We start from the raw sequence: 14,956 nt of genomic DNA on the forward strand, positions 1-14,956 counted from the left end.
ATTTCACATCAACATTCAATTCAATTTCAATTTCTGTTAAATTTTCGTAAGCAATTTCTACAAATTCGACTTTAATCAGTTTAAATATTTCTTCTTTGCTTCCTACTACATATGTTTCTTAGAAACAAGAAGGTAGCTCCCAAAATTTCAGAGCAAGACTCAGATTCCGAAAATTCAGATTCCAATTCCAAAAATTCAGATTCCAATTGTAAAAATTTTAATTCCGAAAGTTTCGATTCCGAAAATCTTGATTTTAAAAGCCCAGTTTCCGAAGGCTCAACCAGTACTGGGCGGATACAGTACAATCAAAAACCTTGTTGTTAGACTTTCTTTGTCCGGAGAATTTCACGGATTTGAGGAATTGCCCGAAACACATATTTCAAATCCTCCCAATTCCGATACAAATATGGCAACTCCTGAGGAAATGAAGAAAAAGTTACAAAGAGAACATATAAAAATATATAAATCACTATATAAATTTGCAACAAAGAGACATGTCGCGCTCCTGTTCATAGAAAAATGGTAGCGTAAAGAAAAACAAGCAACATGATTGTTAATGATAAAATTGACTTAGGACAATTACTTATCAGGCAGTGCCTGCAATCTAGGACAGTGGAAATAGGCAAAAATTAAGCAAAAAAAACTACTAAAATACTAAAAAACCGGCCAATAAGGACAACAAGAAATGAAGAAAAAGTTACAAAGAGAACATATAAAAATGTATAAAGCGCTATATAAATTTGCAACAAAGAGACATGTCGCGCTCCTTTTCATAGAAAAATGGTAGCGTAAAGAAAAATAAGCAACCTGATTGTTAATGATAAAATTGACTTAGGACAATTACTTATCAGGCAGTGCCTGCAATCTAGGACTTGTAAAGAATAAAAACACAGTTGTCCTGAGGGACAAATTGATGATTAAGGATTGAATATTTACTGCAGTAGGCATATTTAAAATAATAATAGTAGGTACCCAAGTTCTCAAATATCAAATAATTGCACTAACCCAAGAGGTTGTGCATGTGACAAACCCGGTAAAAATAAAAATAATTGTTCATAAAAATCATGACGATTCTGTCTTGGTGGCCGCCGTAGAAATCGCATGACACGCATAAGATCAAAAAAATAATGCTGAAAAATGTCGAAAATATAAAAAGAACATTTAGAGAAACGAAAAATGTTTGCTGTACCTTCCACTTACCCATTAATAGAACTACTACCAATACATAGCTACCCCGCTCTTCCGTCAGCAACCCCTCAATTGTTTATGCAATTAATTACAGATTTAACTTATTATGAATGAAAAAAAAGTCAAGTGAAAAAAAAAAATTCTTGAATAATATGCGGAATTAGTTTAAGAAAATAAAATAAATACAAACATTTATTGCCTGGGTCAATTTTAAGAAAACCTCACAATTAACGAGGTCATAATTTTACATAATAGGAAAAATATTTTTACTTTAGCCACCGGTAGAATACGAAATACTCATAGGGAAATATCTTTTATTCTAAATCTAAAATAGAATAGAAAATAGTAAAAGAAAATATTTAATAATTTGGGAAAAATTTAAACAACGTGACATCAGGACGGACAAGGCGACAGCTGTTTCGATTATACCTTGTAAATCTCTTCAAAGCCTTTTCTCCCGGGAGTGGGAGTCGAACCCGCACTCCTACGGTAGTTAAAATGGTTATGAACTCATTCAGCTACGTCATGCCTTAGCTGTTGTAAAGTTTGTTCCCAATTACCTTCTTTTCGCATATATTATCTTCCACGCATCACATAATTCGTATGTAGTTATGTGTTGAAGTTGTGCCTGTTTGTAAGGCGGTTTTCAGAGAAACTTGGTATTTGTTGTTGTTTTTTGTTCTATTTATAGAACTACAACGAATTAACCAAATGTTGTCTACTTATATGAGTTAACCGGTGATTTTCCGTATCGCTTTAAATGTATGAAAACATTTATTTCAAGCAATTTTTAATTTTATAATTTATTTATTAATTTGGGGAAAATTTAAACAACTTGACATCAGGACGGACAAGGTGACAGCTGTTTCAATTATACCTTGTAAATCTCTTCAAAGCCTTTTTTCCCGGGAGTGGGAGTCGAACCCGCACTCCTACGATAGTTGAAATGGTTATAAACGCATTCAGCTACGTCATGCCTCAGTTGTTGTAAATTTTTTTCCCAAATGCCTTCATCGCATATATTATCTTCCACGCATTACATAATTTGTATGTAGTTATGTGTTGAAGTTATGCCTGTTTGTAAGGCGGTTTTCAGAGAAACTTGGTATTTGTTGCTGTTTTTTGTTCTATTTATAGAACTACAACGAATTAACCAAATGATGTCTACTTATATGAGTTAACCGGTGATTTTCCGTATCGCTTTAAATGTATGAAAACATTTGTTTCAAGCAATTTTTAATTTTATAATTTATTTATTAATTTGGGGAAAATTTAAACAACGTGACATCAGGACGGACAAGCCGACAGCTGTTTCGATTATACCTTGTAAATCTCTTCAAAGCCTTTTCCCCCGGGAGTGGGAGTCGAACCCGCACTCCTACGATAGTTGAAATGGTTATAAACGCATTCAGCTACGTCATGCCTCAGTTGTTGTAAATTTTTTTCCCAAATGCCTTCATCGCATATATTATCTTCCACGCATTACATAATTTGTATGTAGTTATGTGTTGAAGTTATGCCTGCTTGTAAGGCGGTTTTCAGAGAAACTTGGTATTTGTTGCTGTTTTTTGTTCTATTTATAGAACTACAACGAATTAACCAAATGTTGTCTACTTATATGAGTTAACCGGTGATTTTCCGTATCGCTTTAAATGTATGAAAACATTTATTTCAAGCAATTTTTAATTTTATAATTTATTTATTAATTTGGGGAAAATTTAAACAACGTGACATCAGGACGGACAAGGTGACAGCTGTTTCAATTATACCTTGTAAATCTCTTCAAAGCCTTTTTTCCCGGGAGTGGGAGTCGAACCCGCACTCCTACGATAGTTGAAATGGTTATAAACGCATTCAGCTACGTCATGCCTAGTTGTTGTAAAGTTTTGTACATTTCTAGTCGATACACAAGCCGACATTTCGTTAATTAAAATTTCTTCTCTTAATAAAAATTTGTCAATTAATAACAATGATACAATTAATATTACTGGAGTAACTACAGATACAAATTTCAAATGTTTATATAAAACATACGTTGCACGTGGTAGACAATGATTTCAACATTCCATCAGATGGAATACTTGGTAAGGATTTCCTAAAAACAAATAAATGCGATATCAGCTATGCAACAAATTGCATTTCCTTCTGGATAAGCAATGAAAAGATCGCACTTCCCATCCTTCACGGAATGGAAAGCGATACATTTGTTATACCACCTCGATGCGAATTTTCGCCTTGGGAAAAGACTCAGAACCACTTTTCGTGGAGTCTCAAGAGATTTCTGACGGTGTTTTCACAGCGAAATGTATAGTTGATACTAGTAATCCGATCATTAAAGTAATAAACACCACAAATAGCGTAAAATACGTAAATAACTGCAACACCCAAACAGAAAAACTTTCTAATTATCACGTTTATAAAATCAGTAACCCAGTAAAACAAGATATTCGTATCAAAGAACTTAAAAGCATTTTAGAAAAACAAATGCCTAATTATGCTGAAAATAAGCGTATTAACTTATGTTTACAATATTCCGATATTTTTGCGCTAGACAATGATAAAATAACAAAAAACAATTTTTATGAACAAAAACTAAGACTAAGCGATACGACGCCAGTATACATTAAAAATTACCGCCTACCGTATTCTCAACGCGAAGAAATAAATAAACAGGTTAATAAATTATTGGAAAACGATCTGATCGAAAATTGTTGTTCAAATTACAACAGTTCCTTGATTTTGGTACCGAAAAAAGACCTAAATGGCCAAAAATCGTACAGAATGTGTGTTGACTTTAAGGCTGTAAATAAAAAGTTAATTGCCGATAGATTTCCTTTGGCACGTGTAGACGATATTTTGGATAACCTTGGCCGTGCGAAATTCTTTTCTACTTTAGATCTTTTTTCGGGTTTTCACCAAATTCCACTTCACAAAGATTCTAGAGACATAACATCTTTTAGTACTGACCGCGGAGCTCTTCGATGGAAGGTGTTACCATTTGGTTTAAACGTGGCTCCAAATTCATTTTCAAGAATGATGTCAATTGCATTTTCTGGTATTTCACCCAACCAAGCCTTTATGTAGATGATATAATAGTAATTGGATGTAGCGAAGCACATCATATCAATAATCTAAAAAAAGTTTTCGAGACCTGTAGGAAGTTCAACTTGCGACTTAACCCAAAAAAATGTAATTTTCTTCGACATGAGGTAACTTTCTTAGGGCATAAATGCTGAGCAAATGGGTTGCTACCAGACGATTCAAAAATTGAAGCAATTAAAAGGTATCCTAAGCCACGCGATAAAGACGCTGTCCGAAGATTCGTGCCATTTGCAAATTATTATAGGAGATTCATTCAAAATTTCGCTTCTTTAGCAGCTCCATTGAATCATTTGAGTAGAAAACAGGTTGAATTTAATTGGGATACGGCATGTGAGTTAGCTTTCGAAAAACTTATTTTTCATAAATACTTCAAATTTCAAAAACATCATACATCATACAATTACATTAATCACTAAAAAAAAATTATAATTTTCCACAAACATATAGATATATGCATAAATATACAGGTAGGCACTGTGGGTCAGGGTCGGACAAAAACGGAAAAATTTTATAAGTTTGAGTTATTGGTCATAAAAGAAAGGTGGCAAAATTAATAATTAACCATTTGAACACAATTTTAGTTTTGGTCCCACTCTGCCCTACAGTGGACTCCAACAAAAACAATAAAAAAAAAAAAATTTAAATTTTTTTTTTATTTTTCATAAGCGTTACACGTTAAAAAAAAAAAAAAAAGATAACATGATTACAATTTTTATTTAAAGCGGTGGTTCCGGTTCCGTAAATGACCAAGAGATTTTGTTTGCGTAAACGGTGGTTCCGTGAAAAACCAACGAAATTTTTTTTAATACCGGTGCGTCCGAGGACATTCATATTACAAGTTTGAAAAGATGCGGTGCGCCCGTATCTATAAAAATAAAACCATACAATTTTAATAAAAACGGTGCGTCCGTAATAACACAAACACATTGAGATCTTTTTAATAAAGCGGTGCGTCCGTTATCAACAGTCAAGTCCTTTTACCAAAATAAAATATTTTCCTTTGAAATCAATTTAAACTAAATTACTTCAATATACATTCAATTTATCATTAAATATTCAGTCTTTCATTAAATTGCCGGATAATTCTTTCAATTTCACATCAACATTCAATTCAATTTCAATTTCTGTTAAATTTTCGTAAGCAATTTCTACAAATTCGACTTTAATCAGTTTAAATATTTCTTCTTTGCTTCCTACTACATATGTTTCTTAGAAACAAGAAGGTAGCTCCCAAAATTTCAGAGCAAGACTCAGATTCCGAAAATTCAGATTCCAATTCCAAAAATTCAGATTCCAATTGTAAAAATTTTAATTCCGAAAGTTTCGATTCCGAAAATCTTGATTTTAAAAGCCCAGTTTCCGAAGGCTCAACCAGTACTGGGCGGATACAGTACAATCAAAAACCTTGTTGTTAGACTTTCTTTGTCCGGAGAATTTCACGGATTTGAGGAATTGCCCGAAACACATATTTCAAATCCTCCCAATTCCGATACAAATATGGCAACTCCTGAGGAAAAAAGATCGTTTATCAGCATGTGTGCTGGTATTATGCGTAAAAATTATAGCGGCGAGCCCCTGGGTCTTGAATCTTTCATTCATAAAATTGAGTTAATCGAAGAATTTGTCGACGAAAATTTAACTGGCACTTATATTTCATATATTAAATCCAAACTCGATGGTAAAGCTCAAGAAGCGATACCAACTCAAATACTTTCAGTTAATGATATAAAAATAGCACTACGTAACCGTATAAAACCCGACAACTCCAAAGTTGTGGCCGGAAAAATTGCGGCTTTGCAAGTTAATAATAATAATTACACCGATTTTGCAAAACGCGTCGAGGAATTGTCTGATTCTTTAGAGCGTTCGCTCATTATCGAAGGGATTACTCAGGCCAAAGCCTATGAAATGGCCATCGAGCAAACAGTTAACGTTTGCCGATTGAAAGCAAAAACCAGTTTAGTCAAATCAATCCTCGCTTCAACCAATTTTTCTGATTCCAAGGACGTAGTAGCTAAACTGATTTTAGAGCAATCAAATGAAATAAAAGAACGCTGAGTTTTAGCATTTAGAGCTCGGAACAATAACAATTTCAAAAATTTTCAAAGTAATAACCGAGGTCGAAATTTCCAAAATAGTTACGTTTACGTCATATATTTTTGAAATACGTGATTCGTAGTCATAGTTTTTACATTCAGACCACAAAAAACGTGAAGCTTTGCATCCTCACACAAAGTACCTACTTATTTTTATACCTTTCATGAAAATGAAATGGTATATTAATTTCGTCACGAAACCCAAAATTGTAAGTCCTTAAAGGAAAATAGATAGACCCACCATTAAGTATACCGAAATAATCAGGTTGAAGAGCTGAGTTGATTTAGCCATGTCCGTCTGTCCGTCTGTCTGTTTGTATGCAAACTAGTCCCTCAATTTTTGAGATATCTTGATAAGATTTGGTGAGCGGATGTATTTGGGTGTCCGATTAGACACTTGTCGGAACCGGTCGGATCGGACCACTATAGCATATATCCTCCATACAACCGATTTTTCAGAAAAAGAGGATTTTTGTAATATCTTACTCAATTTAACAGATTGAAGCTTCAAACTTCACCATATAATTTCGTATATTGCACATATTTTTGCCTGAAAAAATTGATGAGATCGGTCGTATATATAGTATATATCCCCCACAACCGATTGTTCAGATAAGAAACTTTTCGTAATTGCTGCCCTATTTTAAGAGCTAGAGGCTTCAAATTTCAACGAATGCTTACGTATATAGCATATATTGTTGTCTGAAAAAATCATACAGATCGGTGGTATATATAGTATATATATGGTGGTATATATAGTATATATATATAGTATATACATATATATTTTCGCAATTGTAGCCCCATTTTAACAGCTAGAAGCTTCAAATTTCACCGAATGCTTACGTATATGGCATATATTGTTGTCTGAAAAAATCATAGAAATCGGTTGTATATATAGTATATATCTAATACAACCGATTATTCAGATAAGAAACTTTGCGCAATTTCTAAACCATTTTAACAGCTATAAGCTTCAAATTTCACCGATTGCTTATGTATATAGTATATGTTGTTTTGTCAAAAAATTATTGAGATCGGTGGTATACATAGTATATATCTCATACAACCGATTGTTCAGATAAGAAACTTTGCGCAATTTCTACCCCATTTTAACAGCTATAGGCTTCAAATTTCACCAAATGCTTACGTATATAGCATATATTTTTGTCTGAAAAAATCATAGAGATCGGTGGTATATATATTATATACTTCATATAAACTCTCATTTTTGCCTCTTTTTTACGGATAGAAGCTTTAAAATTCATCCAATTTCATCAAATAGTTACGTTTACGTCATATATTTTTGAAATACGTGATTCGCAGTCATAGTTTTTACATTCAGACCACAAAAAACGTGAAGCTTTGCATCCTCACACAAAGTACCTACCTATTTTTTATTTTATATTTATCTTAAAAATCGTTTAGATATGTTAAAATTTCACCAAATGTTTACGTGTATAGCATATATTGTTGTCTGAAAAAATCATAGAGACCGGTGGTGTATATAATCTCATACAACCGATTGTTCAGATAAGAAATTTTGCGCAATTTCTTCCCCATTTTAACAGCTAGAAGCTTCAAATTTCACCAAATGCTTACGTGTATAGTATATATTGTTGTCTGAAAAAATCATTGAGATCGGTGGTATATATAGTATATATCTCATACAACCGATTGTTCAGATAAGAAACTTTGCGCAATTTCTGCCCCATTTTAACAGCTAGAACCTTCAAATTTCACCGAATGCTTACGTATATAGCATATATTGTTGTCTGAAAAAATCATAGAGATCGGTGGTACATATATTATATACCCCATATAAACTGTATTTTTTTGCCCCTTTTTTACGGCTAGAAGCTTCAAAATTCATAAAATTTCATCAAATAGTTACGTTTACGTCATATATTGTTGAAATACGTGATTCGTAGTCATAGTTTTTACACGCAGACCACAAAAAACCTGAAACTTTGCATCCTCACAAAAAGTACCTACCTATTTTTATACCTTTCATGAAAATGAAATAGTATATTAAATTCGTCACGAAACCCAAAATTGTAAGTCCTTAAAGGAAAATAGATAGACCCACCATTAAGTATACCGAAATAATCAGGTTGAAGATCTGAGTTGATTTAGCCATGTTCGTCTGTCTGTTTGTATGCAAACTAGTCCCTCAATTTTTGAGATATCTTGATAAAATTTGGTGAGCGGGTGTACTTGGGTGTCCGATTAGTCATTTGTCGGAACCGACGGGATCGGACCACTATAGCATATATCCTCCATACAACCGATTTTTCAGAAAAAGAAGATTTTTGTAATATCTTACTCAATTTAACAAATTTAAGCTTCCAACTTCACCATATAATTTCGTATATTGCACATATTGTTGCCTGAAAAATTTGATGAGATCGGTCGTATATATAGTATATATCCCCCACAACCGATTATTCAGATAAGAAACTTTTCGTAATTGCTGCCCTATTTTAAGAGCTAGAGGCTTTAAATTTCAACGAATGCTTACGTATATAGCATATATTGTTGTCTGAAAAAATCATACAAATCGGTGGTATATGTAGTATATATATGGTGGTATATATAGTATATATATATATTTTCGCAATTTTAGCCCCATTTTAACAGCTAGAAGCTTCAAATTTCACCGAATGCTTACGTATATGGCATATATTGTTGTCTGAAAAAATCATAGAGATCGGTTGTATATATAGTATATATCTCATACAACCGATTGTTCAGATAAGAAACTTTGCGCAATTTCTACCCCATTTTAACAGCTATAAGCTTCAAATTTCACCGATTGCTACGTATATAGTATATATTGTTGTGTCAAAAAATCATAGAGATCGGTGATATATATAATATATACATGACGGTATATATAGTATATATATATAGTATATATATATATATTTTTGCGATTTCGGCCCCATTTGGAGGGTGGGGCCGTGTGTAGAAGGGTGGGGCCGTGTGTAGAAGTCCACGAAAGTGGGGAAAGCTTCTGACCGCCATTCACCTGGGAATGGCCAGAGCGATTCTTTTGCATGCGGTTCAAGCAGCTCACTACTGCCGGTCGCTTGCGGCCAAGTATCCTCTGGGTAGCCGCTAAACACCCGTTTAGCGGTGAGCTAATGTGAGAAGGCGACAACCTGGCTAGGCCACTCTGACATAATCGGTTTAAGGGCTAGCCGGTGGAGATTTCATCGGCAGCGTCTGTACACCTCTAGGTGCGGCTGCAAGCGGGCGTCTGTCTTGGAGCAAGCGGCTCGCTATATAAACGTGCCAAGTAATATTTTCACCCCCGCTGAGCGGGTTGTGCGCTGGGCTTGGGACCCGCCACGTAAAACCATACTCCAATGAAATATAACAAGCCTCGGATAAATACACTCTCTATTGATGACGACCATGGCAAACGTTTGAAGGACAATGAATTGAGGGCATGCACCTGGAACGTCCGCTCCCTGAATGGGATTGGTGCAGATGCCCGGCTGGTTGATGTCCTCGTCAAAGCAAAATCTGACATCACCGCCATCCAAGAAATGCGTTGGACGAAGCAAGGAAGAAAGAAGATCAAAAATTGTGACATATATTGGAGTGGCCATGCGAATAAGCGCAGTTTCGGCGTCGGATTCGTGGTGGGAGAGAGACTTTGTCGCCAAGTGCTGGCGTTCACGCCTGTGGACGAGCGTCTCGCCGCTATTCGAATAAAAGCAACATTTTTTAATATATCATTCATCTGCGCCCATGCGCCGACAGAGGAGAAAGACGATGAGGTGAAAGACACTTTTTATGAACAATTAGAACGCACATACGAGCGCTGCCCCCGTCATGATATAAAAGTCGTGCTTGGCGACTTTAACGCCAGGGTGGGCAAAGAAGGTGTTTTTGGCCCTACAGTCGGAAAGTTCAGCCTACACAATGAAACTTCTCCTAACGGACTGAGGCTGATTGACTTTGCCGGTGCTCGAAACATGGTCATATCAAGCACGAGGTTCATGCATAAAAAGATACATCAAGCTACATGGCTGTCTCCTGATCGAAATACTCGCAATCAGATCGATCACGTTGTGATAGACGGACGGCATGCCTCCAGTGTTTTAGATGTGCGAACGATCCGAGGACCTAACATCGATTCGGACCATTATCTCGTTGCAGCCAAAATACGCACCCGCCTCAACGCGGCTAAAAACAAGGAACAAAAAACACAAGGAAAGCTAGACGTCGAAAAGCTTCAATCACAACAGACTGCCAATGATTTCGCAACTCGACTCTCACACCTGCTCTCTGAGGGCACAACTCATCCTGAAGGAATACAGGAGCAGTGGGAGCATATCTCCAAAGCACTTCATACTGCCGCCGAGGAAAAAATTGGTTACCGGCGGCCACGAAAAAACAACTGGTATGATGAAGAATGCCGCGTTGCAACCGAAAGAAAAGACGCTGCCTACAGGGCTACGTTAAAAGCGAGCGCGACAAGAGGAGTGTGTGAACGCTATCGTGAGTTGAAAAGGGAAGCGAGACGCCTTTTCAGGAAGAAAAAAGCAGAAGCAGAAAGGCGTGAGTGCGAGGAGCTTGAGCTGCTAGCCACCAGGAATAACGCCCGAAAATTCTACCAAAAAATACGGCGACAGACGGAAGGTTTTAAGACCGGGGCAAACTCCTGTAGAAATGAAAACGGCGACCTTGTAACTGATGTCCAGAGAGTGCTTAGATTATGGAGGGAACACTTCTCTGCTCTCCTAAATGGAGGCAGCAATTCACCGCGCAGAGATGAAGAACCCGATCCCACAATCGATGATGATGGAATATATGTCCCCCCGCCCGATTATGACGAAGTTAGAATAGCAATAACCAGATTGAAAAACAACAAGGCCGTGGGCGCTGATGGATTGCCTGCGGAGCTATTCAAGTTCGGCGGCGAGGAGTTGGTAAGGCGCATGCAGCAGCTTCTTAGCAAAATATGGGCGGACGAAAGCATGCCCGACGGTTGGAATCTAAGTGTTCTTTGCCCAGTCCACAAGAAGGGGGATACTGCAAAATGCACCAACTATCGTGGAATCAGCCTTCTTAATATCGCATATAAGGTCCTTTCAAGTGTATTGTGCGAAAGATTGAAGCCCACCGTGAACCGGCTGATTAGACCTTATCAGTGCGGCTTCAGACCTGGTAAATCTACCATCGACCACATTTTCACAATGCGCCAAATCTTGGAAAAAATCCGTGAAAAGAGAATCGACACACATCACCTCTTCGTCGACTTTAAAGCCGCCTTCGACAGCACGAAAAGGAGCTGCCTATATGCCGCTATGTCTGAATTTGGTTTCCCCGCAAAACTTATACGGCTGTGCAAAATGACGTTGAGCAACACCATCAGCTCAGTCAGAATTGGGAAGGACCTCTCCGAGCCGTTCGAAACTAAACGAGGTTTCAGACAGGGTGACCCCCTATCGTGCGATTTCTTTAATTTAATGCTGGAGAAAATTATACTAGCTGCAGAACTTAACCGCACTGGAACAATATACTATAAAAGCGTGCAATTACTGGCATATGCTGATGACATTGATATCATCGGCCTAAACACCCGCGCTGTTAGTTCTGCTTACTCCAAGCTGGAAAAAGAAGCGGTAAAGATGGGTTTGATGGTGAATGAGGACAAAACGAAGTACCTGCTGTCATCGAGCAAAGAGTCAGCGCATATGCGCCTTGGCAACCACGCTACTGTTGGCAGCCATAATTTCGAAATAGTAAAAGACTTCGTTTATTTGGGAACCAGCATCAACATTAGCAACAACATCAGCACTGAAATCCAGCGAAGAATCAATCTTGCCAATAAATGCTACTTTGGACTAGGTAGGCAATTGAAAAGTAAAGTCCTCTCTCGGCGAACGAAAATCATACTCTACAAGTCACTTATCGTACCCGTCCTGCTATATGGGGCAGAAGCATGGACCATGACAACAGCAGATGAAGCGGCTTTGGGAGTGTTCGAGAGAAAAGTTCTTCGAAAGATTTATGGACCTCTACGCGTTGGCGATGGCGAATACCGAAGAAGATTTAATGATGAGCTGTACGAGCTATACGCAGACATCAACATAGTCCAGCGAATTAAAACGCAGCGGCTGCGCTGGCTAGGCCATGTTATGCGAATGAAAGATGATGCTCCGGCCAAGAAAGTGTTTCTATCGGAACCCGCCTATGGAAGCAGAGGTAGAGGGCGGCCCCCACGCCGTTGGAAGGACCAGGTGGAAAACGATTTAAACTCCCTTGGTGTGACCAATTGGCGCCGGTTGGCGGAGCGAAGGAGCGACTGGCGCGCCTTGTTGGACGGCCATAACCGTTTAGACGGTTAAGCGCCAATTAAGTAAGTAAGTAAGTAAGCTTACGTGTATAGCATATATTGATGTCTGAAAAAATCATTGAGATCGGTGGTATACATAGTATATATCTCATACAACCGATTGTTCAGATAAGAAACTTTGCGCAATTTCTTCCACATTTTAACAGCTAGAAGCTTCAAATTTCACCAAAGGCTTACGTGTATAGCATATATTGTTGTCTGAAAAAATCATTGAGATCGGTGGTATATATAGTATATATCTCATACAACCGATTGTTCAGATAAGAAACTTTGCGCAATTTCTGCCCCATTTTAACAGCTACAAGCTTCAAATTTCACCAAATGCTTACGTATATAGCATATATTTTTGTCTGAAAAATCGTAGAGATCGGTGGTATATATATTATATACTTCATATAAACTCTCATTTTTGCCCCTTTTTTACGGACAGAAGCTTCAAAATTCATCAAATTTCATCAAATAGTTACGTTTACGTCATATATTTTTGAAATACGTGATTCGTAGTCATATTTTTTACATTCAGACCACAAAAAACGTGAAGCTTTGCATCCTCACACAAAGTACCTACCTATTTTTTATTTTATATTTATCTTAAAAATCGTTTAGATATGTTAAAATTTCACCAAATGTTTACGTGTATAGCATATATTGTTGTCTGAAAAAATCATAGAGATCGGTGGTACATATATTATATACCCCATATAAACTGTATTTTTTTGCCCCTTTTTTACGGATAGAAGCTTCAAAATTCATAAAATTTCATCAAATAGTTACGTTTACGTCATATATTGTTGAAATACGTGATTCGTAGTCATAGTTTTTACACGCAGACCACAAAAAACCTGAAACTTTGCACCCTCACACAAAGTACGTACCTATTTTTATACTCAGTTGAGCAGAGCTCACAGAGTATATTCACTTTGATTGGATAACGGTTGGTTGTACAGGTATAAAGGAATCCAGATAGATATAGACTTCCATATATCAAAATCATCAGTATCGAAAAAAAATTTGATTAAGCCATGTCCGTCCGTCCGTCCGTCTGTCCGTTAACACGATAAGTTGAGTAAATTTTAAGATATCTTGACGAAATTTGGTATGTAGATTCCAGGGCGCTCATCTCAGATCGCTATTTAAAATGAACGATATCGGACTATAACCACGCCCACTTTTTCGATATCGAAAATTTCGAAAAATCGAAAAATTGAGATAATTCATTACCAAAGAGGGATAAAGCGATGGAACTTGGTAGGTGCGTTGAACTTATGACGAAGAATAGAAAATAAGTAAAATTTTGGACAATGGGCGTGGCACCGCCCACTTTTAAAAGAAGGTAATTTAGAAGTTTTGCAAGCTGTAATTTGACAGTCGTTGAAGATATCATGATGATGATTTGGCAGGAAAGTTTCTCCTATTACTATATGTATGCTTAATAAAAATTAGCAAAATCGGAGAACGACCACGCCCACTTTAAAAAAAAAAATTTTTTTAAAGTGAAATTTTTACAAAAAATTTAATATCTTTACAGTATATAAGTAAATTATGTCAACATTCAACTCCAGTAATGATTTGGTGCAACAAAATACAAAAATAAAACAAAATTTCAAAATGGGCGTGGCTCCACCCTTTTTCATTTGATTTGTCTAGGATACATTTGATGCCATAAGTCGAACAAAAATTTACCAATCCTTGTGAAATTTGGTAGCGGCTTAGATTCTAGGACGGTAACTGTTTTCTGTGAAAAAGGGCGAAATCGGTTGAAGCCACGCCCAGTTTTTATACACAGTCGACCATCTGTCCTTCCGCTCGGCCATTAACACGATAACTTGAGCAAAAATCGATATATCTTTACTAAACTCAGTTCACATAATTATCCGAACTCACTTTCTATTGGTATAAAAAATGGCCGAAATCTGACTATGACCACGCCCACTTCTTCGATATCGAAAATTACGAAAAATGAAAAAAGTGCCATAATTCTATACCAAATATGAAAAAAGGGTTGAAACATGGTAATTGGATTGGTTTATTGACGCAAAATATAACTTTAGAAAAAAACTTTGTAAAATAGGTGTGACACCTACCATATTAAGTAAAAGAAAATGAAAAAGTTCTGCAGGGCGAAAACAAAAGCCCTTGGAATCATGGCAGGAATACTGTTCGTGGTATTACATATATAAATAAATTAGCGGTACCC

General features: G+C 36.6%; 1 protein-coding gene across 2 annotated transcripts in view; it reads right to left on the minus strand.

Annotated features, from left to right (window-relative positions):
- Positions 1-14,956, minus strand: part of TM9SF4 (transmembrane 9 superfamily protein member 4) — an 884,035-nt gene that overhangs the window by 218,680 nt on the left and 650,399 nt on the right. Inside the window, exon 11 of one of the 2 annotated variants that reach the window (XM_067766006.1) lies at positions 5,037-5,155. The exons of the other annotated variant lie outside the window; for it this stretch is intronic. Coding sequence (XP_067622107.1) covers positions 5,123-5,155 — 33 coding nt within the window. The 3' untranslated portion in view covers positions 5,037-5,122. Of the gene's footprint in view, positions 1-5,036; positions 5,156-14,956 lie in introns of those variants that run through there. 2 annotated transcript variants of the gene reach the window in all.

The sequence above is a fragment of the Eurosta solidaginis genome, chromosome 2 (genome assembly GCF_040869045.1).
Source record: "Eurosta solidaginis isolate ZX-2024a chromosome 2, ASM4086904v1, whole genome shotgun sequence".
Classification (NCBI taxonomy): Eukaryota; Metazoa; Arthropoda; class Insecta; order Diptera; family Tephritidae; genus Eurosta; species Eurosta solidaginis.